Source organism: Amphibalanus amphitrite, unplaced genomic scaffold, assembly GCF_019059575.1.
Source record: "Amphibalanus amphitrite isolate SeventyFive unplaced genomic scaffold, NRLGWU_Aamphi_draft 000695F_arrow, whole genome shotgun sequence".
Taxonomy (NCBI): Eukaryota; Metazoa; Arthropoda; class Thecostraca; order Balanomorpha; family Balanidae; genus Amphibalanus; species Amphibalanus amphitrite.
Window position 1 is genome coordinate 220,844 of NW_024882189.1, and position 27,914 is coordinate 248,757.

At 61.8% G+C, this 27,914-nt stretch overlaps 1 protein-coding gene across 1 annotated transcript; it reads left to right on the forward strand.

Moving 5' to 3' along the window:
• Nucleotides 1-1,821: 1,821 nt before the first annotated feature.
• On the forward strand, nt 1,822-27,672 carry LOC122364735 (serine/threonine-protein kinase unc-51-like). Its single transcript, XM_043335420.1, has 16 exons — nt 1,822-1,977; nt 13,433-13,652; nt 13,979-14,155; nt 15,215-15,251; nt 15,918-16,168; nt 16,886-17,046; nt 17,754-17,988; nt 18,049-18,182; nt 18,569-19,003; nt 19,160-19,326; nt 21,781-21,914; nt 22,578-22,683; nt 22,977-23,135; nt 25,413-25,561; nt 26,289-26,424; nt 26,683-27,672. The coding sequence occupies exons 2-16, from the start codon at nt 13,563-13,565 to the stop codon at nt 26,763-26,765; spliced, it is 2,454 nt and encodes an 817-aa protein (XP_043191355.1). The 5' UTR covers nt 1,822-1,977; nt 13,433-13,562; the 3' UTR covers nt 26,766-27,672.
• The last annotated feature ends 242 nt before the right edge of the window (nt 27,673-27,914 follow it).

Consider the following 27,914-nt stretch of genomic DNA (forward strand, 5'->3'; position numbering starts at 1 on the left):
GCCTGATCGTTCACAAATGCACAGGAATGCTGCTCGCCTTAAACAATGCAAAACATGTCCTGCCTCGCGGCACGATCAAGTATCTGATCGACGCGTTGGTGATATCAGCGATGCGGTACTGTCTGTCGGTGTTCGGCGTATGTGGTCAGACGGAGAAGCGTCGGCTACAAAAGCTGGTAAACTTTGCCGCGCGAGTGCTGAGCGGGCGACGCAAACATCAGCGCGTTGCTGACGTCATTTGTCATGTCAGATGGCTCACTGCTGAGCAGCTTATTCAGTACCACAGGATTATGTCCGTACATCGACTTGTGACACACCGTGTGCCAGCGGTGCTTGCTGAAACCATTGGTCCCCCAGCGAGCCGGCTGCATCAGCACGACACTCGAGATGCCGACAGCTTGTCACTGCCGAGCATACATACGGAGGCGGGGCGGAATCGGCTGTGCTATAGCGCCGTGCAGGGCTATAACAGCGTGCGCAGAACGCAGGGCACTGTGAACAGGGCAGCCGTGAAAAGACACCTGAGGTCCGAGCGGTCGGCGTCCGGTAACTGAATAATTTTAGATGTTCCTATGTAACTGGTGCTCTTTATCTTCTTTTAGTTCATTTTAACCTTTTAACCCTGTTTAAAGGGACCCTCCCACCTTAACATTAGTTTTGAGTTGAGATAGCCAAGTTTGCGGCCAGGCTCAGAAACCACCATTTATCCTGGTCGCAACCCCCGCAGCTTTATGGTGTTCAAGAAATTTCTTCCCTTTACTTGCAGGGTGGGACCAGCGTGGTCCCTATCTCTTAACCATTACGGGAATCTGATGACGTCATCAGGCTTTCGAACGTCCGTTAAATGTTTGACTTAAACGTTTTGTAGCACGCGGTGGTATATGCTGCTTTGCGCGCAACAAATGCCGCACTTTCAAATAAAGTCGCTAGGAACAGCGGAGATCCCAAAAAGTAAACAAAAGTAAAAGTCTAATATCTTGAAAACCGGTGAATATTTTTCGATGAAATTTGGTAGATATTCGTTTTTGCTCTTTCTAAACCGAGCGACATGACTTTCATGCCAATTCATTAACTTTTTTGAAGGTGGGAGGGTCCCTTTAAGTAGCTGCGTGTGAATGTTTACTCATGTCTTATTTTGTGACGTGCGGAAGTGAAAAGCCACACTTTTGAGTGGACCTTTTGTGAATAAATATCTATCTATCTATCTAAAGCCACCTGTTGCAGGCCGTTCCACCCTCCGGGCGGCGCCTGTAGCCGGTTCACGTCAGCCGCGCCGGCGGGACACGCGGGAGGAGCGTGCTCTCGGGGCCCCCGGGGGTCCTCCGCAGCGTCGGCTGGCCCGTGCCGTCCCCGCTCCCTGCCGCGTTTTTGTTCGCCCGATCGCCCGTCAGATGTTCCTCACGTAATCCGTCACATATTCCATTCTAATGCGGCCTCACCCAGTCCCGTCCAGTCCACTGCATCTCCGGTCCCGTGCCGTCCTACCGGTCCGTGTTTGTTTCCCGGCCGGTCGGCGGACGGAGAGCAGCTGGCCCAGTCTGCCGGCCGGTCTGACGCTGTATACCGATCGGTCGATGAGCGGGTCCGCTGTCGCCGGCCGCCCGCAGCCCTTTCACCCCCTGCCGCCGACATTCCCTCCCTCCCTGCCCTCTGTTCGGTTCACAACAGGGCAGCGTCCCCGCACCCCTATTTAAAGTCCACAGTGGCCGGCGGCGGTGGCCGGGGCGCGGGGCGGAGCGCGCGGCGGGCGGGGTGCGGGGGCGGCGGCGCTCGGCGCGCGGCGGCGGCGGCCATCGGTCGTCAGTCGGCCCTCAGCTGAGCGGCCGTGAGCACGGTGGGGGAGTGGTCCGCCGTCAGACGTGTAACGGACTGCCCGCCGCGGCCGGCCCGGCAGCTGCCTGCGTGAGGAGCATCGAGACAGAGAGAGAGAGAGAGCGGCACAGCAGCCGCCGACCGCCGCGCCGCGCCCACCCTCAGGTAAACACCGCGACCCCCGCCGGATACCGGGCCGGCGCCGTGGGAATCGCACGGAGGTGTTTGTGTCGATGACCGATCACCCCTAACTATACCCCTCCACCCCTTCCGTTCGTGTGCAGCCGGGGATGGTCTCCTCACTCCGGGGGCGGGACCACGCAGTCGCCGCCACAGCTCCGCATGGGGCTCGCCGCCGCCGCCCAAGGCCGTCATTGTCATATACGTTCATCCATGGGCCGGCGGCGCCAAGGCCGCCCGTTCAGGATGTTGTCGACGGCGGCGGCTGGGCGGCGGTCTACTGCGTGCTAACCTGGCTGGGAGCGGCCGCTGCCCGTCAGTGAGGTCCGACCGGACCCGCCGGCGGCACAACCACCCACCGACCGAACCCTGGTAGTTTTCCGCAGGTGTGTGCGTAAACACAAGGTTACGTAACAAATAACGTTCGGGGATAGACTACGCAGTATAGGCAGCTGACAGTGTATGTGTGAACCGTGCGGATGTGACGCGTAGAATCTCAGCCACAGCAGGTGTGAGGCAGGAAACGAGTCCCTCAGTTTTTGTTTGGGCAGTGCACGTTTCGCTCGGCGTCTAGTCTCCAGTGTGCGGCTGTATCCCTTACGAGGTAAGCTGGATCGTCCACTGCGCGCTCCCCGTGTCCGTTGTGATGCCGTTCGCTCCCTGTGTCCGTTAGGATGTTGTTCACTCCCTGTTTCCGTCGGGACGCTGTGCTCTCCTCTGTGTCTGCTGGGAGTTACGACGCTGTTAGGACGCCGTGCGCCTCCCGTGTCCTTACGAGCCGTGTGCCTCCCGTGCCCTCCGGCGGTGGCGCGCTGCGACGTGCTCGAAGCACGCTGGGACCGGACCTGTGTCGTGCTCGGCGGCGCTGGGACCGGACCTGCTGATAGACGCTCACACCGGGCGGCCGGCGCTCTTTGTTATTGTTCCCCATCCCCAGCTGAGTCACGATACCTTCCGACGGGCGGACGGCCGGTGCGGTTCGCGCCGGTCTGTTTGGACAAAGCACCGGCTCCAAACACCAGCGGCAACGTACTGGGAAGGGCTATTTATTTACTGAATTACTCAGCTGCAAGACCGTAGCGTCAACGACTCAACATTCAACCCTCACTTTCGTTACCCCTTTATTTAACCATTAAACGTCGCGTTGCCTACCCAATCATGTTTTGCACCCTAACACGGTGTCAGTTTACCTGTGCAAACCGCCTATCCAATGTTGTGCAGGTTTTTGTCACTCGCATGCGGTTCTGTTTGTTATGCAGTGCCGTGCTGGCTGCACAGTCCCTCTACCCCGGCGCCGAGCCCGGCCGAGGAGCGACTGATTTCAGCGGCGCAGGAGGTCGCCGGACGCCGCCCCGGCACCGGTGTCGGTTCGAACCGCGGCTGCTGGCGTAACTGACTCTTTTTGTCGCATCCTGAGCTGACGGGCTCAGGGCAGCTCTGTTTTGCCGTGCTCGGAGCCGACGGAGTTCGACACGGCTGTCGGGGCCCCGACGCTTCTTTGATGTCGTTTGAGTGGCAGTGGCCGGGGTCGTGCGTCAGTCCTGTTCTAACCCAACAGCCAGTAACTTTCCGTCTCGGAGCTTCAGCAGTTTCGTTTGTTACAATGAATTATTTCCAGACTTTGATATTGGTATAGCTATTTCTTACGCTTGACTTTGTATGCACTATTCACGTCTATCGATCTCCCCGCGGCATTGACAGCCGGTTGCTCGGTACGCTATTCGTCTCCGATCTATGATCGATTGTTGCTAGTCCAGACAGGTGCATCATAGGCGCGGCCGCCTGCAGTCGGCAGTCTCCGTGAAAAGCGAGAGTGGTTGGCTTCGCTCGGCGGCCGGGCGGTGCGCCGTCTCGGTCGGGAGCCGACGCGGGGCAGTTCGGGGAACCGACCGGTGGCGGCGGCCGGCTGCGCAGTAACAGCGGGCGCCGGCCGACCGGGCGGCCCGGGCCAGCGCCGACCGCCCACGGAACCATGGACCGCTCTGACGGTCAGTAACCACGGACTGCCCTGACGGTCGCCCACGGTAACCACGGACTGCCCTGACGGTCGCCCACGCTGTCACGGCTGGTCCTCTTGCCGTCGCGGCACGGCCTGTTCCCTGATCGTGAGACATCGCGGCCCTAATCGCTACCCTGCAGCCGGAGCCGCGGCGTGCCCTGGCTGTGGTGTATAGGAGGGCGTCACCCGAGCTCAGTCCGGTGATGGCGACTCCGGCCGCCGCGCCCGGCTGTCTGAGATGCCTCCGTCTGCCGCTGAAGGCCGCCTGCATTATGGCTGGTTACGGGACGCCACGGACCCACCGCACTGGCCGTGACCCCGCGGCGTCCGGGCGGCGGCGGTCGGCGGACTGGAGAGGACTTCACAGCGCGGCGGGAGGGCGGTCGGCGGACTGGAGAGGACTTCACAGCGCGGCGGGAGGACGGCGGACTGGAGAGGACTTCACAGCGCGGCGGGAGGGTGGCGGACTGGAGAGGACTTCACAGCGCGGCGGGAGGACGGCGGACTGGAGAGGACTTCACAGCGCGGCGGAAGGGCGGCGAACTGGAGAGGACTTCACAGCGCGGCGGGAGGGCGGCGGACTGGAGAGGACTTCACAGCGCGGCGGGAGGACGGCGGCGGGAGGACGGCGGACTGGAGAGGACTTCACAGCGCGGCGGGAGGGTGGCGGACTGGAGAGGACTTCACAGCGCGGCGGGATCGGAGGGCGGCGGACTGGTGGGGTCTGCCGACTGGAGGTTATATAACGCAGCGGCTGGACTGAGGGAAGCGCCGCGGCGGGACAGAGGACTGCACAGTGCACGGGTCACAGGTCACAGGTCGGTGGACTGGTCGGCACTCTCATACAGAGCCACCCGTCCGGGATGGCGCCGCGAGCTGCCGAACGGAGGGACGCCTCCACCGTGTGCGTCATACCATACAGCTGTGAGGAAAATGTACTGCGCAGAACGCGCCCGGCGTCTAAAACTGGCCTCGAGGTCATGAGCGGCTCCTGACGGGGTGGGGGGGATGGGGACGGGGTGTTTCTGCGGAATGGGGTCAGCCGTCGTCTATACGGGCCTCCCGTCTGCTATTTGTGCTGCAGACACGGCGGAGGAGCCGTCTGATGGAGCCCTTCCCGGCGCACCGGCTGCCGTCCGGGCGCTGCTGATATCTCACAGGTGTGACCAGACCCGATCCAGTGAAAATCACAGAAAATAAACACAGTCGGATTCACCATGGAAAACCTAGCGTCACGGTAGTCGGGACTTTTTGTGCCAACACGTGCCGCCCGACTTTGTTTGTGTTCTGTACAAGCTCACGGCAAGCGTGTCAGAACATAGAGATTAGTTCCTGCTGATCAGGCAAACATTTTTTACTCACTGCGTCAGCCATGAGTCAGCATTTTCTAAAACGGGTGATACCTTGGATGTAAAAAGTAGCCACTGTTCGAAAACCAACCCGGCTAGTTAAAGTCACCGATCTGCTGGCAGAGTCAACGTAGGCCAGTCTTCTGTTCAGCATGACCCGTGGAGTGAACTGCATCCAGTTCCAGTCAATTGAATTGCCAGTTCTGCTGCGGCAGCTGGCGACGATTTTTAAAAGTAAATCTCGACCAAAGCCCACTCAAACCGCCGTCTATTCGGCTCGGGTGAGCCACATTGAGACGCAGTGAGCCTCTGAGCCGCTCCGTGACGCAGTGAGCCTCTGAGCCGCTGAGCCCGGGGACGCAGTGAGCCGCTCTGGCCGCGGCCGTGAGCTCTGGAGAGATGGTCGAGCTCGGGGCCGGAGCCTCAGTGTCGCCGGGTCTGTCGAGTAGGAGCGCCAAGTTTGGGAGCGGTGGGCTGTCCACCTTCACCGCGCCGCGACTGCGCAACTCTCCGCCGGGGCCCCGACCACCGCACGACGCACCGCGAACCAGCCGGGTCGCCGCTCACCATAGCTCACCTGTCCCTGTTTATTACGCCGCAGGCTCAGTGTAGCCAGCCGTGACTGCGGTGTTGGTGGGGTGCGGTGTTTGTGGCTGAGGACGGGTCACGGCTCGCGGCGCGCGCGGCTCGGGCGCTCAGCTGGCGTCGCGTCGCGTGCCGCGCTCGACGGAGGACGCGCCGCTCTCCGCGCCACAACAGAACGCTCGGCGGGCTCCCTGGCCCACTTCCGCGCAGCCGGCGGTACACGTGACCGGGGCGTGCTACGCAGCGTGGCCCGGCCGGCCTGTCACAGTGTCACGTGCCCATGACGTGGTGCGCCGACCGGCTCGACCCGGCGCGGCGGGTCGCCGCCTGGGGCGGCCGGCGCTGCCGTCGGCCGCGTTTGTTGTTGTTGCAGACTCACGCGCTGCAGCGAGGTCACTGGCCGCACCCGGTGAACCTCAGCGGGCCGTCAGCGCGCGCCGGGGAGGAGCAGAGAGCCAGGTGTTGGCAGCCGCCGACGGGGCGGGATGTCGGCCCTTACATAACGAGCCGAGAGCGCCAGAAATGTGGCGCGCACCATAACACAGAGGCCGCTGAATTTAGGAAACGGGCCAACGGTGGGCTGTGTGGTGGGCTGCGCACTGCGCAGGGACGGGACGGGACGGGAAGGGCTGGTGTGTAACGTTACGCGGGGATAGTGAGGCGATGTGCTTCGCAGCTCCCACAGGTGGTTGGTGCATTGGTGTGTTATTTGCTATAACAGCTGCCGTACAACTACAGACAGACCCCTCCCCTGCCACACAGGGTCACCTCAGGCGCCCTCCTCCCGCCCAGTTCAATGATCGGGCCGGTCGGACTGTGCCGTTTTTGCCGGCGCAGCTCAGCTGATCGGGACGGGGTCGGCCGGTCGGGACTCGCTCGCAGCACGGCGTGGTCGGCCGGCCGCTAACAGGGGCAGGTTTGTCGGTCAGACACCGGTCGGCGCTGCCGGCTGTTTTTGTCAGCGGCCAGTCACGTGTGAGAGGCGTCACGGACAAACTGGACGCGGGCATCACGGACTGGAAAGGGATACAGGTCTCTTATAGTCTCCACTGCCTAACGTGTCGTGAACAGACGTATTTTACCGTGGCCCGTTCAGCCGCCTCTCAGCTCCAGTTCCGTGCCCTAACTCGGCCACGGGCGGTGATTATGAAGGTACTCTCTCGATGTTTATTGTTTAGCACTACAAAGTGGTGGGCCACATCGCCTTTCGGTCTCCTTCCAGCACGTTTCTGGGTCAGAACTCAGAGACAGAGTTACGGAGTTGCTGAGTTTGTGATACAGCCGGTGACACACGCTGGGTACGAACTGCGAAGGCCATGAACACAGGATCAAGGCGATTTGGCAATTCGATTTAACTTGCAAATCGTGCGGCAACTGTGCCGACAGGCATAATGACGCAAGGGATTTGCAAGGCTGAGCGCACGGACGCTTTCAGGATCTGCATTTATATGTGGGAGCGAGTCAGCGATTGATTGATAATAACAGCGTGCTGCATTGCGCCGCTACGTACCTCCGCTACCGGTGTAACGACGTGTTAAATTGGCAGTCTGCAATCTGCCTGTATTACCGGCTCTGAGAACTGCGATTCCACCCAATGATCTTCAGCAGATGCTATTTATAAACACCAAGGAAATCATCGATTTTGAAATAACCTCTAACGTGGCTGGGAGCTTCTCACCTTTAAATCATATAAGGTAAAACTGCATCGATGTTGATTCGTCTCACAGCGTCGTATTTAGAAAACTGCTGTCAATTTAGAATATTCCAGAAACAAACACGCCCCTGTTCACGCAAAACGCACTCGCAGGACTGAGATTCTTTACCATTTCTGCCCATAGATGGCACTAGTGGCTAGCGCCTGAAGTGATGCTGTGCCGCACTGCGCGCGCCTGGAGTGATGCTGTACCGCATTGCGTTTGAGGCACGCACGACCACGCGGAAACAAGTCGACGTAACAACCGTTTCGCCGGATTAGGTAGGCTGGGATAATTGACCATAAATTCGAGTCTCAAAGCTCTGATGGTGCCCATTGCTAAATGTGTCTTACCTTGCTTTACGTACAAACTATCTGTAAGAATCTCTGTACAAACATGCCCATTGCCCAACAAAAGGCAGCGGCAACCACCTATGCATCTAAGCGCGTTGGGGCTCTTGCCGGACCAGCAGTTCCTCCAGAGTCGGTCGGGCCACTAGCCGGTGGTGCACCCTGGGGGACAGGGGAGGGGAGTGTCAGTAACCCCCCCCCCCCCCTCCCTCCCGGTGGCGCGCTCTGGGGAAGGCCGACCGGCTCCGATCGATGGCGGGACGGACATCTGGGCGCCGCGCCGTCGGCCCGACTCTGGCTCCGACTCCGGCCACGGCGGTCGGCGCGCCATGCGGGCAGTCCCACATCGGGCACTGTCGCAGCTGCCTACAGCAGGTGCCGTGGGGAACTGTCCCAGCTACCTATACAGTAGCAGCCGTCGGGCTCTGTCCCAGCTACCTAAGTAGCAGCCGTCGGGCATTGTCCCAGCTACCTACAGTAGCGGCCACCCAGTACTGTCCCACCTACATCCAGTTACAGCTATTGGCCACCGTCATCCCATCCCACCTAACCCCCCTAGCTTCGTACAGTACCTATGTCCGCAGCGGCGATTCAGAGGACTGGCCGGCCTGCAGGGACGGCGGCAGTAAAGGTAGGCGCACGCTGGGCCACAGCACGTTCGATCCATGTGTGATGACTATGGTGCGGCTCCCAGACGCAGGCTAATGTGTGTGTCGAGGATTTGCCGTGGGTGTGCTGTGACGCCCATCATCAGCGTCGTAGGGGGTGCTGACGTCACAGTCCGATGACGTCGCCACCGGGAGCCGGAGACTCCGGGGGCGGCGCCCGGCGGTCGAACTGTGGGGGTAGAGGGGGTACTGCGCACAGCACGGTCTGATGTCACCGCTCAGACGGCCGGCGGTCACAGACAGCTGAGTGGCGAGGGCTGCTGCCGGCGCCCACGCAGTCTCTGGGTTTGTGCTGTGCGGGTGCCGCCGCTGCAAGATGACCGGCAGGTGGAGTCCGGGACTGTGGGATGTGTCACCGGTGCATGGTCTGCCTCCATGGTCTGGTTCGTATCTGCGGTCTGTGAGGGAGAATTCTGGTGTGTCCGTGTGCTGTGGCCTGTGTGTCACGCCCTGTGCGTGCGGCCTGTACCACCGACGTCGATAAGGCCCGGCCTGTAATTGCATGTGTGTGCGTGTGTGCCGTGGCGGCTACCGGCGCGGTTTCCGTCGCTGGCTATGTCGGTGAGCTGTACATATGTGGGCCGTGCTGCCGCGCCTCAGCCTATAGCGGTGCCGCCGCGGTTTACGTTCTGCCGCGTACCGCCGTCACCGGTAATGTGTCGCCCGTTAGCCGCCGGGTCCGCGCAGACCGTGCTCCTTCCGGGTGTATTCGGGTGCCGTGTCGTGCAGCTGACCTGCGCCCAGGGGGTCGTTCACCTCTGACCGGACCGGGCCCTTCGGAAAGGAAATAGGCTGCTCAACATATGAGCCCGGTCCCGGCTGCTCCTTTGCGAAATATGGTGTTTCGCGTCGTCGTCTTCCCTCGAAATTTTTCGGCTAAAATGGTTCTTTTCTTTCTTGAGTTTCTAATATGGGGAGTTCCGGTGATCATCAACCAGGTATGATTTTCCGATGCCTTTTTTCAAGTGTTGCTCCCGACGGGCGATTAGCCTCATTCCACTGGCTCGGGCCGTTTCTCGCTAGGGGTCAAAGCAGGTGATTGTTGAACTGCCAGCTGGCCAAGGTGGAGGGACTACCCCAAGGTCTATACTGTACCGAGCATGGCTGACCTGTCACTGATCGGTTTTAACTCCGGTCTTCCAGCTGCTGCATTCGTCTGCCCATGGCTTCTCATTCCATTAGCTCGCGGATGTAATTACCGACTTTCCGACCGTACATACACCGGGAGAAGGGTATCGGTCGGCCGACTGACTGGAACGGGGTCTCCCGGGCAGACCAGTGGTGCAGCCGGCCGCTCCATATGGAGCCGCGGCCCGAGCAGTTTCGATTGGGCCCGATCGGTGCCGCCGGATTACATCAGAACGTCCCCACCGGCGCAGCACCGCGTCTGGTCCAACTGCGGTACAGGGAGCCGTCTGCGGTACAGGAGCCGTCCGCGGTGCGGGAGCCGTCTGCGGTACGGGAGCCGTCTGTGCTGTCCTGCAGTGCCGCGTGTCCGTCTGAGTCTGACTGCCAGTCCGTCTGAGTCTGACTGCCGGCCGTCAGCCGGGCCGGAGGCTCTCAGCCGGACCGCGCCCTCCTGTGACTCCGGTGTGCTCTGCTGCCTCAGCCGACCGGGCCGCGCCCTCTGGGCCTGTGCCTCAGCCGGCCGGGCCGCGCCCTCCTCTGGGCCTGTGACTGGCGGGCTCTGCTGCCTCGCGGAGCGACCGGGCCGCGGCGCCCTCTGGGCCTGTGACTGGCGTGCTCTGCTGCCTCGCGGAGTGGCCGTGCACAGACCGTACCCAGTTTATGACGCCGGCTCTGGGTGGCGTCTGTGACTGCACCCGGCCGTCACGCCGCGCCGAGCGGGACGCCCTGCTGCCGGCAGGTCGGGGAGGGACGCCGTGCTGGTCCGAGAGGGACGGCCTGCTGCCCGCAGGTCGGGAGGGACGCCGTGCTGCCGGCAGGTCGGGGAGGGACGCCCTACTGCCCGCAGGTCGGGGAGGGACGCCCTGCTGGTCCGAGCGGGACGGCCTGCTGCCCGCAGGTCGGGAGGGACGCCGTGCTGCCGGCAGGTCGGGGAGGGACGCACTGCTGCCCGCAGGTCGGGAGGGACGCCGTGCTGCCGGCAGGTCGGGGAGGGACGCCGTGTTGGTCCGAGCGGGACGGCCTGCTGCCCGCAGGTCGGGGAGGGACGCCGTGCAGGTCTCCCCGGGACGCCTTGCTGGTCCGTCCGCCCGGCCTGTTCGAGCCACGTTGCAGGTCTGCCCGGGCTGTCTGACGGGACGTAGGGCCGATATCGTCAACTCTGTTGCGACCGCTGCCCGCCCCTTACCCAGGTGACCTGCATCCTCGGACAGCGTCCGGTCTGCTGACCCGCCGAGGGTCGGCGAGAATCGGGTCAGCCAGCCCGGACCGGAGAGGGTCTGGCCTGCGACAGACGCTCCAGCTTCGATCGGCCTCCGTCCCTCGTTTCCCGTCTCCCCTACCAACATACGCAGAGGCAGAAGGGGCGCTGCGTGGGACGCCCGGTCGCTGTGCGTGGGACGCCCGGTCGCGTGCCGTGCGGCGTGCCGGGCCGTCGCCCGCGGGGTTCACTGCCCGATTGGGGATGAGGAGGAGGCGGCGCGGCGCAGGCGGCGGCCGGCTGTGCCGCAGTGCCCTGTCGCCAGGCGGCCGGCGGCTTCAGGCCGTCAGCCGATACGGGCGGCGGCGGCGGCGGCGGCGGCATGGCTCGCGCAGCGGTACAGTGACGCCGGTAGTTCGCTCAACTTGGCAATGTGTGTTCAAGGCAAGGTGTGTTGCTTGACAGTTTGCCTCGCGATTCTGCACTCTCAAATCTCAATGCTCACGGATACCTTCCTACCTCTGATTTGTTTTGTGCCCCAGCTTCGAATTACGTGCTTTCTCGGCTGAGCGTTTCGGTATGAGTCAGCGCAGCATGGCTTCCCTGGCTTATGTGAATCATTCGTTTGCTAAAGCCGCGGGGCGCTCACGTGGATCCGGATCCCTTAGGCCGGCCACCTGGCCTAGCCGAGGGGATATGGTCCGTTCACTGGTTACATGCGGACCTCCCGTCACTCTGGGCAAAAATAACTCATGCGGATTCCTTTTGCTTCACGTTGTGAAACACCGAGCCACGGTGTCGACCGGTGATTCGGCCGAAAAGGCTGACGACTTTACGTCACCACCGGCGTAATATGTGGACGGCCGACTGGACGGTGTCGAGAAATCGAGGCCGACCGGTGCATTGGAAACTAGCCATGTAGGCTCGGTGCTGATCGTTACAGACCACAAGCTACTCATATTCTGGTGTCTTTGTTTTGGTGCCATTTAGCATAAGTCTAACGGGGAAAATCGACCCCATTCACCGGCCACGGCACAGCTGAACGGACGGCGCACGCCGCGTTACGTTATTGGCGGACGCGCGGCTTTCCCGTTCCGTTGTTGGACAGCGCCACCTACATCAGCTGTTTAGTGCGCCGACTGGTCGCTGTGGCTGGAAGCGGCGCAGCAAAACAAAGGAAATCGGACGGTGGTGGCGTGATGTTGTGTCGGCGGTGGCTGTGATGTTTAGGTAAGCGGGAAGTAAAGCGTGTGTTTATCAGTACAGTCTGCCATAGTGTCAGGTATGGTCGCGATATCCCACTATCGTGAACCTTGGACCTTTGAGTGTGTTCCGGGCGTTGTCAGGGAAGGTGCGCTGGCGTGGACGGATCGATCGATTGTGGGTGTTCCGCGCAGCACTTCCCTGGGCCATAGCCCACGACTGCAAAGCTGCATCATTTTTTATATCGTGAAATCGCTATATTTTTGCACTTTGTTTTGGTCCGTTATGCGCATGTTGTGTTCTCCCTCAGCCCTCTTATCTTCTCACTAGTCCAAGTCATGATTCTGATTCATTGATAATTTGAACTGGGTTAGGTAGGTACCTAACTTTTTAGGTAGGTACTTTACTTTTTCTTAATAAAAAGTTTACCTAACTTTTTATTTAATTTCACCTTAAACACTTGAGCCTACATGATTGATGGTCTCATCAAACAATTTTTTTTTGTCTATGTTGTGAGTTCTGTGCAGTAATTTGCAAGTCAGAATGGAAGCACCCTTGAGGTTTAAATGTGAGTTATTGGAATTTCCTCCTCATACCTATAATTATGGGTACCTAGTGCGTGCCTGAGTGAAAACATCTTTATTTGAACATGTTCTTTGTTATTTTAAGTTGCTTTTAATATATTTGTGCCTTGTGGTCTTTTTTGCCTTCCAAATCTACAAATTTGTCACCAAATATACAGAACATTAGGAAAAATCAATCTCCTTGATACCCATGTGAATTCTCATGTTTCTTCAGCAATGAAAATGGCTCAAGTTCATTGAGCCAGAGCAGAATATTTCTTTAGTGCACAAAGAGCAATTGTCTTTTACCCAGCTCCTTGGCTCCCGAGTCCTGGACATAACCAGCCCAGATCACCCCTATTCGTTCACCCAGGTGTGGATGCTCAGTCTGATCTGCTCTCACCCCTGCCCGCTCCGACAGCTCCCGGCTGACCCGGCCGACCCGGCCGCCCTGTATCAGCGGGCTGAGTCCGCTCCGAACATCTCCTCCCGGCTGACCCGGCCCGGGCCGCCCTGTATCAGCGGGCTGAGTCCGCTCGGAACACCTCCTCCCCGGCTGACCCGGCCGCCCTGCCGCCCCACTGTAACACCTCCCGGCTGACCCGGCCGCCCTGCCGCCGCAGTGCCGCACTATATCAGCGGGCTGAGTCCGCTCAGAACACCTCCTCCCGGCTGACCCGGCCGCCCTGCCGCTGTGTTTCAGAGCTGGGTGATCAGATGGGGCGCCAGTGAGAGGCCACACCAGCCACCAGCGCGCGCCAGTGACGGGACATGAAGCCCCGGTCCTAGCAGTGAACTACTACCGGCCACACCAGCGCACATATACACACACAATGGATAGTTTGGGCGAGTACGAGTACTCATCCAAAGATCTCATCGGACACGGCGCCTTCGCCGTCGTCTACAAAGGAAAGCTGAAGCAGGTGAGATCTCCGGCGACGACTGGACTGAGGGCGACGTAACACTATCCCCGGCCGGTGACTTGTGGTCGGTACGCGCATTGATCAGTGAGCTGACGAGTGCCATTCCCACGCCATTTGTAATACGATAGGATGGAAAGGCTGGAACTTCTGGCTTTCCATGAAGACGCTTCTGCTGAAGACGTTCCTTCTGGCGCAGATAATGCTCAACCCACCGATATGCTCCTCATTTTGGGTTTTAGCAAGTGGAATTGTCTTAGGTCGTAGAATAAATGGTCATCATACGTAGGTTTCCGTCAAGAGATGCTTAACCACACGCCCTATTTCAGAACCCAGAGTTTGTGGTGGCCATCAAAAGCATCACCAAGAAGAACCTGGCCAAATCTCAGAGTCTGCTCAGCAAGGAGATAAAGATTCTGAAGGAGCTGACCGAGCTGCGCCATGAAAACATCGTGGCGCTGCTGGACTGCAAGGAGTCGGCTAACCACGTCTACCTGGTCATGGAGGTGGGTGCGGACAGATATGGGGGTGCTGGGCAGAATATAGAGGAGCGGTGCCCGGTCCGGGACGGGTGGACGCTGGGCAGAATATAGAGGAGCGGTACCCGGTCCGGGACGGGTGGGTGCTGGGCAGAATATAGGGGGGGGGGTGAGTGAGTGCGGACAGATTTGGGGGTGACAGCTAGTGCTAGACCGGGTGGGTGCGGGCAGGGTAGAGGAGTGACAGCCAGTCCGAGACGGCTGGGTACAGGTATAACACAGGGGGCGATAACCAGTCCGTGACAGAGGCGGGTGCGGGAAGAACGTAAGGGCTATAGCCAGTCTGTCTATAGCCAGGCACTGGGCGAGCTGTGACGGGTGGGTGCCAGGGTGGGGGCGACAACCAGTAAGCTTCTGATGTCTACACATTAGCTGTGCCCGAAGCAGAGTCGGCCCCACTCAGTACCCGGTCAGTACTGAGTGGGGCCGACTCTGCCCGGTCAGTCGGTACCAGTCAGCACCCAGTCGGTACTTGGTTAGTGCTCAGTTAATACCCGGTCAGTACCCAGTCGGCACCCGGTCAGTGCTCAGTTAATACCCAGTCAGTAACCTGTTCCGTGTGGCCGGCTCCGTGCGGCGCCGGCCGCTGTTTACGGTGGGACTTGGCGGCACGACACCACCGGGCGGTCACGGCCACTCCCTGCCGACACTGAGTAGCTGTGGGAGCCGCCACCGGGCCGGAACGGCCGGCCGCGCGCACAGCGACTCGTAACACCGGGCCCGGCCAGCCGCTCGCCCACCGCAGCTGTTCAAACCGGCGGCGTGTCGGCCTGTCCGTGATACGGCATACGCACACGCAGCCTCGGGTCCGGTCTCTTTGTCTCCGGCCCCCGCGGTGATGTTAAACTGAAACGATGAGATCACCTGAGATGGATACCAGATCCCTCCGTATCATTTTCTGCTATACATCCGGTAGAGCAGTTGATAAGGTTCTGCCGCGGAGTGCCCATCCCCGCCCCACTCCACGCGTGCGATTATCTGCGTCTATATGCATCCGCGCTGACATCCGGTGTGGTCTGTTTTCAGTACTGCAACGGCGGTGACCTGGCAGACTACCTCCACGGTGAGTGTGTGCCGACGGCTGCCCTCCGGCCCCTCTGGGTCCCCGGGTGTCGGTCCGGCCCGCTCCTCTCACTGTCACCGGGCAGACTCGGTCGGTGGCGGCGGCGGTGGCGGCGGCGAGCTAAAATCGTTATCCCCGCGCGGCCGGTGGGATCGGACCGGAGTGAACCGGAGAGCCCTCTGAGGCCGGCCCGCCGGGGCTGGCCGCCGCTGGGTGTTTGTTTTGCAGCGGAGCCGGGCCGTCGGGCAGGGAACGACCGCGACAGTACCGCGTAGGAAGCACCCGGTACACCTGGGACGGGGCGATCCGCGGAAAAGCGCACCGTCACGACAGGAAAGGCCCCGCCGCATGAGGTCGTCTTTGTAACTGATCAGTGCGGACCCAATGGCTTAGACCGACCGGTTGGTGGTTCGGTTTGGTTTTTAAGTGAATCACTGGGTGCCGCCACCAAAAATCACCTGCCAATTATATCGACTTAGGATGAGGATAACCTTAAGGTAACTGTTTGCAGCAGAAATGGCTGATGATGCGTTGATTGGTTCGAACAGTCACTGAACTATCTCAAACTGTGCTTTGCCACGTTTTGAAGGGATTCTTGTCATGTGGGGCCTCCGCTCTATCTAAGGACGGTCGGTCTGACCTGCCCCTCCTCTCTCTCTCCCGCAGCCAAGGGCACGCTGTCGGAGGACACGATCCGGCTGTTCCTGCGGCAGCTGGCCGGCGCCATGCGCGCGCTCCACGCCAAGGGCATCATCCACCGCGACCTGAAGCCGCAGAACATCCTGCTGTCGCACCACCCGGGACGCGCGCGGCCGGCGCCCACAGACATTCGGCTCAAGATCGCCGACTTCGGGTTCGCGCGCTTCCTGCAGGACGGCGTCATGGCGGCCACCCTCTGCGGATCGCCCATGTACATGGTGAGTAGTGGCTGCCTCTGCGGTCTGCGGATCGCTTATGGTGAGTAGTGGCTACCCTCTGCGGATCGCCCATGTGTATGGTGAGTGGGGGGGGGGGGGGGTATTTTGGCAATTAGTCGGGGAATTCTAGTTGCAACTAACGAAGGCTCGCACTAAGGTTTTTTCTTGCTGATGCTCTCAAGACAAGCGAAACATTAGGGGCACATCGTATCAAGCAGTTTGACATCGTCTGGCGTATTTAGGAATCTGTTTGCAATTGTTTTGCGGTTGGCCGGTGGTCCGATTGCCAACCCTGTCTGTAATTAGCCGCAATAGGTGCAATCGATGTGCCCAATACTGATGGGGATCGCCGTGTCGCCAGACGTAAGCCGCTTATCGTGTGTTTTCGCCGTGGTATCTGTGTGCTGCCGGCTGCAGGGGGCTCACAGGCTGCAGAGCCGGTTGTGAGGGGCGGGCCGGGGCGTGTGCGCCCCCAGACACGCACGGCACTCACCACAGACCCGTCCGGTGTTTGTCCTCTGCCGGTAGCCGCCGTGTTGCTAGGGGCGGCCCGGGGGCTGCGCAATACCCACCGCAGCAAACAGAGGTATCTTATCGAGAGCGCGTCGCCCCTCTGACGGTGCTGGAGGGACGCAGCGGCTGAGCGGCCCGTGGTGCTTTCCAGGGGTCCTGTCCCGGCGGACGGGGACGTGACGCCTCCCCCTGCCCTCCCCGCAGGCCCCCGAGGTGATCATGTCGATCCAGTACGATCTCAAGGCGGACCTCTGGAGTCTGGGCACCATCGTCTTTCAGTGTCTGACGGGAAAGGCGCCGTTCCACGCCAACACGCCGCAGGCGCTCAAACAGTTCTACGAGCGCAACGCCAACCTGTCGCCCAAGTGAGTGTGACGCGCGGACCGGGCCGGGCCGGGGTGGTGTGGTGTACCGCATGTACCGAGCGGGGACGGGTACCACTCAGAGTCCGTCGGCACGTGCGGCGGCGCCGGCCGTGTCGGCCGCTCGTCACCGCTGGCCTTGGTGGGAGCTGAACTCTGAAGGTTGCCGGCGCGGTGGGAAGCGGCCGGGCGCGCCGCCGGGGGTCGCCGACCCGCCGCCGGGCGCGCTCATTGTTGCAGGGAGCCGGGCTGCCGGAATTATTGTCACTCACGCACCCGGCTACAGTGGAAATCGGAGCCGGGTTTCGTCTGTTTGTTTTATGTTAGATCGATGGCAGTGGGATTTTGTGGAGTTTCCCATAACCAATGCGATTTCCTAATGGTCGCACTGAAATGTCGTATTATTTATCCCTAAATAGGAAGACTCTAAATATCTAACGAGCATGTTAGCTGTCCAGTTTGCAATTAATTTAATAATTAGTTTCATAAGTTACTAAAGACAGGCTATTTTCTTTGTTACTTTTCTTGCATCACGTTCACATTGCTGGTGAATACCGCCCCGTCCCGCTCGGCGTTTGTTCCGGCCGTTCCGTGACTGCAGTGCGTGCTCCTTTATCGAGCGGTCCACCGCGCCCCGTATTGGTCCAGGTCGGTCGGCCGCGTCCCTCGGACTGAGCCCCTTCCCCCGCCCCGCTCCGCCCCGCCTGCAGGATCCCGCAGGGCACCTCGGCTGACCTCAGCGACCTGCTGACGCGGCTGCTGAAGCGCAACGCGCGCGACCGCCTCGAGTTTGACGAGTTCTTCAGCCACCGGTTCCTGCGGCCGGCGGCGGCAGCGCGCGTCAGCTCGGCGCCGGTCAGTGCCGCGCTGCCGGCCGACGCCGGCTCGGCGCCCTCGCCGCTGTCCAGCAGCCCGGCGCCGGCCTCTCCGCCGCCGCAGTTCTCTGCGCCGCCGAGCCCGCGGCCGGGCGCGCTGCCGCCGCCGGTGTCGCGCAGTCCGACGGCGGCGGCGGCGGCGCCGGCCGCGGCCGCTGCCGCCCGCCGTCCGCCGCAGCAGCCGCAGCCAGACGTCGACGAGGAGGGGTTCGTCATCGTCTCCAGCGACATGACGGAGGAGCTGCCCACGGCGCGACTGGCCCGGTGAGCGCACTGCCGACCGCCGACACGGGCTCGGTCTCTGTGGGAGGCTCACAACTGATTTAGTGAAACATTCTTCAGCTTTTGAAATTTCGTGTGAAATTATTAATGTTAAAAATTGAGGAATGGCCTGAGAATGAAATAAGTTATATTCGATAAGCATATAACTCTGCTCTTGCTACCCGTCTATCAAATGAAGCTTCTATGAACCAGCATCGACACCTTCGTGCCACCGCTGTTCTCCGACTGGTCAGTCTCTGACCCGTCCCGCCCTGACCCGGCCTCTGGTGCCGGGCTGCCTCTGACCTGACCGTCAGTCTGTGCAGTATCTGACCCGTCCCGCCCTGACCCGGCCTCCGGTGCCGGGCTGCCTCTGACCTGACCGTCAGTCTGTGTCTCGACAGCGTGCCCTCGGCGGGTTCGGACACGGCGCGGCCCATGTCCGGCTCGCCGGGCGGACAGCACAGTCTGATGGCCGAGCCGCAGCCGGTGCCCTCGCAGAAGCACACCTACCAGCTGCTGCGCCAGTCGAGCGGCGGCAGCGGCGGCGGCGGCGGCCCGCGGCCGGCCGGCCAGCCGCCGCCGGCCGAGGTGGACGCCCGCTCCATGTCGCCGCCGGCCGTGCAGTTCGTGCTGGGCCCGTCGCCGGCCGGTGGCTCGCCGCGCCGCTGGTCGGTGGGCAACTCTCCACCGCCGGTGCGCAGTCCGGTCAGCCCGCGCCGGCGCAGCGGCCGCCTGACGCCGCCGGCGCTGCCGCCCGTCACCGAGGCGGCCGACCGCAGCCTGGTCAACATGCGCAGCGTCGACAGCTGCGGCAACATCAGGTGAGCCGCCGTGACGGCCGGCCGGCTGTCTTGGGGACACTGTCTGTCTGAACTGAGGAACTAACAGTCGCACCGCAGCACGACCTCTCGTTTGTGACCACCTGGTGGGTGTCAATGGTTCCGTCCTCATACCTACCGTACTCTGTGCCGTCACAGGTCGCTGGGCGGCCGGGCGATGACGCTGCCCGAGATGGCCTGCCACCCGCTGCAGTTCCACCGGTCGCGCACGGACGCCAACCTGCCGTTTCTGCCGCGCCGCGCCGGCCTGCCGCACAACATGGTGGTGCCCTACCAGAGCGGCGCCGCCAGAGACTCGCACACCAGTGAGTGGCAGCGGGGACAGAGGGAGGAAAGGGAGAGGGGAGGGAAGAGGGAGGGAGCCACTGAAGCATGAGGCCGAGGAAGGCGGCTCGGCTCAGCGGTCGGAGGTGGGCCTATTCTGGGAGCGGCGGGAGCCGGCACCGCGGTAGGTGGATGGCGCAGTGGCACGTGTCGAGGAGTTATGTGCGGCCGGGTCGGTGTGCCGAGCAGGTATGCCACGATCGCGGCGCGCGCCATTAGGCTCTGAAATAGATCCATCCGCTGATGGAGAGGTCGTTAACCTGCCTGGGGCGCGAATGACTTCGTCTCCGGCTGCGCCGCGGAGAAGTTTTGACAGACTTCTCGATCTAGGATTACGTCTGTCCATTTATCATTCTGGTGGAGTTTGGCTGGCGGGCTGTTTGGATGAAGCTGATGGTCGGTGCGGTGCGGTTGAATCTGCCGGCGTCCTTGGTGTCTGGCCAGCCGGCGGTGTCTGTGTCCGCTCCGCTGACCGTCCCCGGGGCTCGATATCGATCGTCACGGGGGTGTCAAGTGACGTGACATGACGTGACCCACCTCCACCATCTGCCGGCTCCTCAGCACGGGCCTGGCGCGGCGGCGGCACCGGGGGTAGCCCCCTACCGGTCCTACCTGCGTCCCACCAGGGAGGGGTCCTGACCCGTCCCACCACGCAACATGGGCCAGAACAAAAACGGAGACCAGCTAATTCCAGGCCTCTTCGCGCGTCGAATTTCCAAGCGTAGTCTGGTGCCAGACCCAATCCTCATCACGTGTTACGTAACATCCAATAGACTATCGCAGGTTGCGCCCCTGCCAAAGCTGAGTCCGGAGATAGGGTCGTCTCCCCCATCAATCACAGCTGAGCGTCGTCGATATCCCCGTCCTCACCAACATTACCATTTCCGTGACCATCAACGTCAGTCACCATTTCCGTGCTGGTCGGCGGCCGGCGCTGGCCGGCGCCGTCTCCGGCCGCTGACGATGGTCCGCTCCCGGGGCCGGCGCTGCCCGGCGGCGTTGGCCGTCCAGCTCGCCCAGCGCGGAGCGGCTGCGGGAGGAGCGGCTCACACGGTGTGCGTGGGCTGCTGGCGGGCGGCAGGACTGTCGGTAGCTCGTAACTGCCCACACAACAGTCTCGCAGCGGCCGTTACAGCCTGTTGTAACTCTGTTTATGATAAAGCGCCAACTAACAACTAGGAGTCATAGGTCTCGTGACGGTTCAAACGCTCAACTCGGTCCGTTGGCAACCGCTGCAGCGCCGCTCGTTGAGCTGTTGTTGTTGTTGTTGTTGTTGTTGTTGTTGTTGTTGTTGTTGTTGTTGTCGGTCCCCGCAGCCGCGGTGTAGCCTTAGTGGCTCTGGAGGGCCCTGAAGGCGGCCACGAGGGCCGCCACCGCATCGCTGCGCCGAACCTCCTCTGGGGTCGGTAGTATGTTGCCGATGGCCTGGGTCCGGAGGCGGACCCCCATCATCCCCGGGCATGTCAGGAGAATGTGTCTCGGTGTTGAGCTCGGCTGTTATCTCGGGCTCCGTTACGACGCTGGAGGGACGGCGGTTGCGCGCCCAATATTTGGACTGTAGCGGAACAGCGACTGCCACTCCCCGTGTGCGGTACACCAGTCGGACGGGCCGCGCCGGGGCGGTGGCCGGTGTGCCGTTTCCCCTGCGTACGGCTCCATGTCGCACCCAGTCCGTTTGGCACGGCCTGACTCCCATACGGCCTGGGTCAGGTGACGCTGCCTGGTCCAGTTTGGGACGCGGCCTGTGTCAGAGCTGGGTCCGGTGACCGCCGGCCCAGCCTGCTGGGTGCAGTGGCACGGTCTGGGTCAGAGCTGTGCTCGGTGCAGTGGCACGGCCTGGGTCAGAGCTGGGTCCGGTGACCGCCGGCACGGACCGTCGGCCGGCGGCGGCGCGGCGCCGACCATTGATCCCGCCCGACCCTGGGAGAGAGAGGGAGGGGGAGGGGGCGGCCATCCGGCGCCGAGTCGAGCTGTATATAAACAGAGCCTGACGTCAGAGCGGCCCGCCGGAGGATCACCGCGGGCGCGCTGTGACCGGCGCCGGTCGTCAGCCGGGACTGAGGGTGTCCTCAGACTGGGGGTCTGGGCGGAGCGGAGCGGGTCGATATGAAGACTATCACTGTGACGGCGGCTCTCGTTTGGAGTCGCTCCAAGGTCGCTGTCCCCGCGCCGCTGGCTCCGTTTCGTCTGTGACGGCCGGATGACAGGTCACGGCCCTGTTTGTTGTCAGATGTGCCGCTCATCAGGTGACAGATGCTTCCCCTATGCCGTGCTGTGATCTCCTGCTCAGTCTCTGATTCGGGTGATGCTGTTTGTATCGAGTGTTGACTGGAGGGGAGTGCGGGGTGACAGCGGTGACCCGGGCGGGCTGGTGTCTCTCTACTCTGACTGATCCGGTGCCGGTCTGACCGACCCGCCCCCCCCCCCGTCCGCAGGTCCGCCGCGCGCGCCCGACAACCTGGCCTTCCCGGAGTCGCCGCACATCACGGCGTTCGGCCCGTCGCCGCCGTCGCTGGAGCCGCCGCTCATGTTCACGGCGCCCGAACTGCGCGAGGAGACCCTGCTGGACGTGAGTGCGGGACCGGGACACACGGGGCGGACCGGGACGGGCGGCTGTGACCTTGGGGCCACTGCACGGACGTCCCCGTATGATTTACAGCTCTGTCGCAGCAGGCCCTCAGTGAGGATTAGTGCACCGACCGGCCGCCCGGTGACAGCACTCTGATTTATTTTTGTCGAGTAATGTGATTTTCCTTCCCTGTTACCAGCACCTACCAGCGTTTGTTTGGCCGGTTTGATATGCGCCGTAAAGCTGCACTGCGGTACAACTGCACCCCTTGTGACGTCGAATTCTAACTACTCATGGTCATATGACTTGGCAACGGCGCGCTGTTTTGTTTAAGTTCAATGGCCATGCAATTCTTCCGTTTTACTCTGCTGGCAACTGTCCGCTCCATAATAGATTTACAATACGCATCCCTTGTTACCATTATCAATTTATTTATGCAGTAACAGGTGCTGCATTGCTGCCTCGCTACATACGTGACTGGTTACCCGTCGGTGGAGTTCGCTGCGCTCCGTCTGTTACGTGGATAGTTCGCTGCCCTCTCCCATCTGCCGCCGTGCCGCTGTTCCCGGCGGGTTGTCTGTCACCTTCACACCGCGCGCCGCGCCCCTCCCCGACCGCCTGTAACCGTTGGGCCGTCTCTGACCGCGCCGCCCGCCGCTCCAGGAGGCGCACAACGAGACGCTGACCAAGCTGAACTTTATCATGGCGCTGGTCGGCTGCATCACCGAGCTGGCAGACATCAAGGCGACGCCGTTCTCCGCGCTGGCCGGTGAGTGCCCTGCCAGTCCCGCTCCCCTGTGAGCGGTCAGACGGGGCGGGGTCCCTAGACGGTGGGTGACTAGTTCTATTCACGGCGATGGCCACTTTGTTCCGGTGACTGATGCCTCCCGTTGTGTCGGCGATCGCCCCTGCGTGTGTCGTGTCCGGTCTCTGTTTCTGCGGACCGCCGCCGGCCCGCTCTGTATCTATGTGACCCGCCCCACCCTCTGCGCAGAGTCGGTGCGGTGGGGGCGCCCGCCGCCGGCCCGGCCCACTCTGTGACCCGCCCCGCCCTCTGCGCAGAGTCGGTGCGGGTGGAGGCGCCGCCCAGCGAGCAGCAGCGCAAGCTGGAGCAGCTGATGCTGCACGCCAAGGCGCTGCAGCTGCTCTCGTCGGCGCTGTCGCTGGCCAAGGAGCAGCTGCGCGCCGGTCAGCTGGAGCCCACCGTGGCCGTGCGGAGAGGTGAGCACGGGGACAGGGGCGAGTCGGGGACTTTTTTGTTGGGTCTGACAAGACCATTTCAGAGCTGGAAGGATGATAAGAATTAGGGGGAGACATTGGCCTGGGCAGGCACCCTAGTGAGCCACCGGGGCTGAGCCCGTCTCAAAGGACAGGCAGACCAGTACTCACTGCACCCGGCTACGGGGTGCGCTCCCTCGGGAGCAGCGTGCCGCTCCAAGGGAGCAGCCCGCATGAGATAAAGATGCCTGTCCAGCCCGAATCGAGGGTCGCCGCGTGGCGGATAAGGATTTGATTGTCCTGAGGCTGGAAACGACGGACGGGGTTGAGTCAAGAGACTGGGCTCACCAGGGCCGGGTCAGGCAGACCGGACCACCCGGCGCCACGACCACCGGCAGACAACAAAGACTGGGCTCGGACCGGTCGGTCCACTGTGCCGGTCTGGCGACTGCTGTCAGTGACTCTGGTGGTCTGCCGGCTGTCCGCTCCGAGCGGGCCGGCTGTCCAGTGGAGGGCGGCCGGCCGGCCGTTCCGAGCGGGGCGGCCGACCAGTGGAGGGCGGCCGTCTGTCCGCTCCGAGCTGACCAGTGGAGGGCGGCCGGCTGTCCGCTCTGTGCGGTACAGCTGACCAGTGGAGGGCGGCCGTCTGTCCGCTCCGAGCGGGCCGGCTGTCCAGTGGAGGGCGGCCGGCCGGCCGTTCCGAGCGGGGCGGCCGACCAGTGGAGGGCGGCCGTCTGTCCGCTCCGAGCTGACCAGTGGAGGGCGGCCGTTTGTCCGCTTCGAGCGGGGCGGCCGACCAGTGGAGGGCGGCCGTCTGTCCGCTCCAGTGACGGCTGACCAGTGGAGGGCGGCCGGCTGTCCGCTCCGAGCGGGCCGGCTGACCAGTGGAGGGCGGCCGTCTGTCCGCTCCGAGCTGACCAGTGGAGGGCGGCCGTTTGTCCGCTCCGAGCTGACCAGTGGAGGGCGGCCGTCTGTCCGCTCCAGTGGCGGCAGGTGGCGCGGACGGTACCCGCGGGGACCGGCTGGCAGGGTGACACTCGTTACCGAGACACCGGTCCGACCGTGACGGTGAATCAGCGGTCAACGTTCGGTGACGGGACTGGATGGGTGGTGGCTCGAACCGGCACGGGCATCGTACGGATGAGGGCCAACATTGCTGACAAAGTTAGATGCGATTGTGACGGATGATGATGTACTGCTGTCTTTTCTCAAAGCGTTCGGCTCAGCTAGTCCAGGAAATTTAACTTACCATAATATTCATACAAACATTCTCGACAGCCTGGTGGTCTGGTGTCATTTTGTAGCAATATTCATTGCCTTAATCGCTCTTTAAAAGGCACGTTGGCACTGCAGTTAATGATTGAGATCCGACTACTTAGTTACATTCGGAAGAATCTCGTCCTTCAACCTGATGCTCGGAATCCTTCCACTGCATGTAAAAATATATCGTCATTCAGCCAGAAACGGCAGCAGAATGTAGCTGCGACAGTGACTGATGAATCAAATTCCAAATTCAAAACGTGAACAAAGAGCGGCGAAATGGAAATAGAGCTGACCTTCCTGTCGCTCCAGCTGGCGATTCCTTTTTAACCGTCTTTGTTCGGGTTGTCATCCAGTGAGTGACCAGCCGGCCGGTTCACGGTGTGGTGACGGCGCGACCTCTGTATCCCCGCACCCAGCGCGCCGCCGGCCTCTGTGACCCCGTGCGCAGCGGGTGTCTCTGAAGGTCAGCCGACGTCTCCGGTCGGGGCGGCGATGCGGCTACTCTAGCCCCCCCCTTGCTGACCTTCCCGGCTGATCAGGGGGGGGGGATAGCCGCCGTATTTATCTAATCATGACAGGCGCGGCGTCATGTTCAGGGGTTCTCAAACGGGCGCCGGCCGCCCGGCCGCGGCTCGGTGGCCGTTACCGGCGGGAGGTGGTCAGAGGTGACCCGTAGCCAGCCAGACTGGGAGGATAGGAGCAGTGGCTTATCTGACTGTCGATATAGGATGCCTCGGTGTCTGTCGTCTCAGTACAGTGTGCCGTTCTTCTGACCGACCAGTTGGATGTCCCCGAGCTTTGATAGCGGAGCGGTCGGTTCCGTATCGATCCGTGATGAACTGGGGGAAGACAAGGACGGGGGGGGGGGGGGGTCCGCCAGTCCCGGTCCGGAGTAGAGCCCTGGACAGTCGCGCCGTCCTGTCCATCACCACGACTGCCCGATGAGGGCGGTGAAGGCCGCCTCTGACTGTGGCTGCTCCGCGGTGTCTGACCGTCCGCCGGTCCCGTCTGTTTCAGTGCTGCACCAGATGAACGACACGTTCCGCCGCTGTCTGCAGGCCTGCCAGCACCTCAACCAGGGCAACGTGGTCGAAAAGTCCGGCCTCGACGTGTTCTCGTGCCACGTGCAGGCCGACAAACTCATCTACGAGCACGCCATCGAAATGGTACGGCCACGGCGCCCGGCCGCAGCTCTGTGTCCACCGCGCCGGGCCGCAGCTCTGTGTCCACGGCGCCTGGCCGCAGCTCTGCCCGGGGAATAGGGAGGCTGAGTGACGGGCGAGTCCAGATACATGCTGGAAAACATCGAATTTTGATTTTGTTCATCGTAAACATTTATTTTCTGACGATTTGGGACTTAAAAATGTTGCGGGTACGGGTAGATATATCGTCAGCAGCTGCCCTGGTGTCGATGGTGTTCTTTGAGCCCAGTGACGCCACATATCGGCCGGGCCGGTGTTTTGTTGATGTGATTCGATCTGTGTGGAGGGCGCCGTGCGTCACTGGCTGGCGGCGACTCAAGGTGAACGGATGACGTCACCGTCGGCGGTGACGTCACTGCTGTCTCTGACGGGTCGCGGCACGCTGCGGGCTCGTGGTGAGCGGCCGCCAGCCAAGCTGAGTGGCTGCCACCAGCCAAATGAGAGCGACGCCCTCTCGGCTGACGCGGGCGCCAGAATAGCAAGGGTGGAGAGAGAATATCATCAGACTGGCCCAGGACTCTCCATTTTAATCTTTCGTGAAATTTCGCTAGTCTCGTCCGCCAGCTTATCGACGCCACTGTGACCTCTGGTGACCTCTGGTGACCCTCCGCTGACCTCTGGTGACCTCTGGTGACCTCCGCTGATCCCTGGTGACCCTCCGCTGACCTCCGGTGTCCCCCGGCCGTTGCAGTGCCAGCAGGCGGCACTCGATGAGCTGTTCGGCAATCCCAACGAGTGCTTCCACCGCTACCAGACGGCGCACATCCTGCTGCACGCGCTCTCACAGCAGACCAAGTGTGACCACGACCGCAAGGCCCTCGAGCGCTGTGAGTACCCTCTGGGACAGGGACAGGGCGGGGCGGGGGCGGCCACTGTGCTGCACCGTCTGCCCCTGCTGATCTCCTTCCTGTGTCTGTGCGCAGTGTAGCCTGTACCTGTACCGGGCTCTGTGTCCCCACCGCTGAACGGGGCTCTGTGAAACTCTGTATAGTTACGTACTGCTGTATATACCAGTCGGCAGGTCTGCCCCCGCCCCGCCCGTCTGAGGGCAGAGCACTGACCACCTCCCGCCCTCTCTCCCGCAGACAAAGACGCCGTGGAGAAGCGGCTCTTCATCCTCAAGGATCACGGCATTAACATTTACACGGTGGACAGCGGCGCCAACTGAGCGCGCCGCCCGCCGCTCTGCCCCCCCCCCCCCGACCCCGACCCGTCGCCGTGACCCCCTATCCCCCTGGTCTCCTCCCGTGCCGCCGACCGGCCCGCCAACGATTCCTAGCCCCGAGTCAGCTTCGTGAGCGCCGGCGGCGGAGGCAGCCGCCCGGCGCCGAGCCGCGACCCGTTTCATATCTTCATACAGAGTGGGTCGCCCGGTCGGGCCGTATACGTGTTTCTGGTGTGTGCTGACCTGTGTGTGGGTGTGTGAGTGTGTGGGTGGGTGGGTGAGGGTATGTGCGGACCCGAGGAGGGTGGGATTTACTGTAACGCGCCGACTGCGGGCCGCTGCGACCCGTCGGTACAGGAGCGCTCCCCGGCGGCCGCGGGTAGGCCACAGGGCCGGGGAGCGGCCGGCCGGGCGCCGCGCGACGACCGCCCAGTATTGGTTTGTGGCGGATCGTCGGGGCCGCCCGGCGGCCGCTCCGAGTAACTGTAGTTAGCGCGCCGTCCGCCGGATGGCGCCGTGTTCGCGGCAGAGGCGCCGCCGCCGCCGTCTGAGCCATATATCCGTGTGTACCGATAATAGAGAGCCGGGACTGTGCGCGTTCCCGGCCGCGCCGCCGCCGCCGCTGACCCGTATAGTGTCGTTTGTGATAGTCATCATGAGTTGTTTCAGTTCATGCTTGGTTGTGTACAGCGCTTATTTCATTCTCATACACGATGAGTACCTGGATTATTCCCAGTCAGCACTGTCTAACTGAACGTATTGTCTTTCGCTCATTGAAGTTTTAAACATTGCATTGCAATCAGGTATGCGTGCTGTGTTGCGTTGTCTCAATTGTAAAATACCTTCGTTGGATACATTGACCGTAGATGTTATTTAAAGCTGTACAAATAAATGTTGCACACTATCCTGAGTGCAGGGTTTGTTGGATCGTGAGGCGGGAATATGAGGTCCATGAGGTCAGCTGCTCCCTAATTAACCGGTCTGTGAGTGGCAGGACATGAGGGTACTTCCTCCGGTCTGTAATTGGCAGGACACTGGCGTGAGCGACTCATCAACTCTAAATGGAGATAAATCAAGTGCGCTTCTCCGGTGGGACCAGGCCCGGCGAATTTACAATCCTCGCATGGCCCAGAGAAACGCACTGCGCCGTTC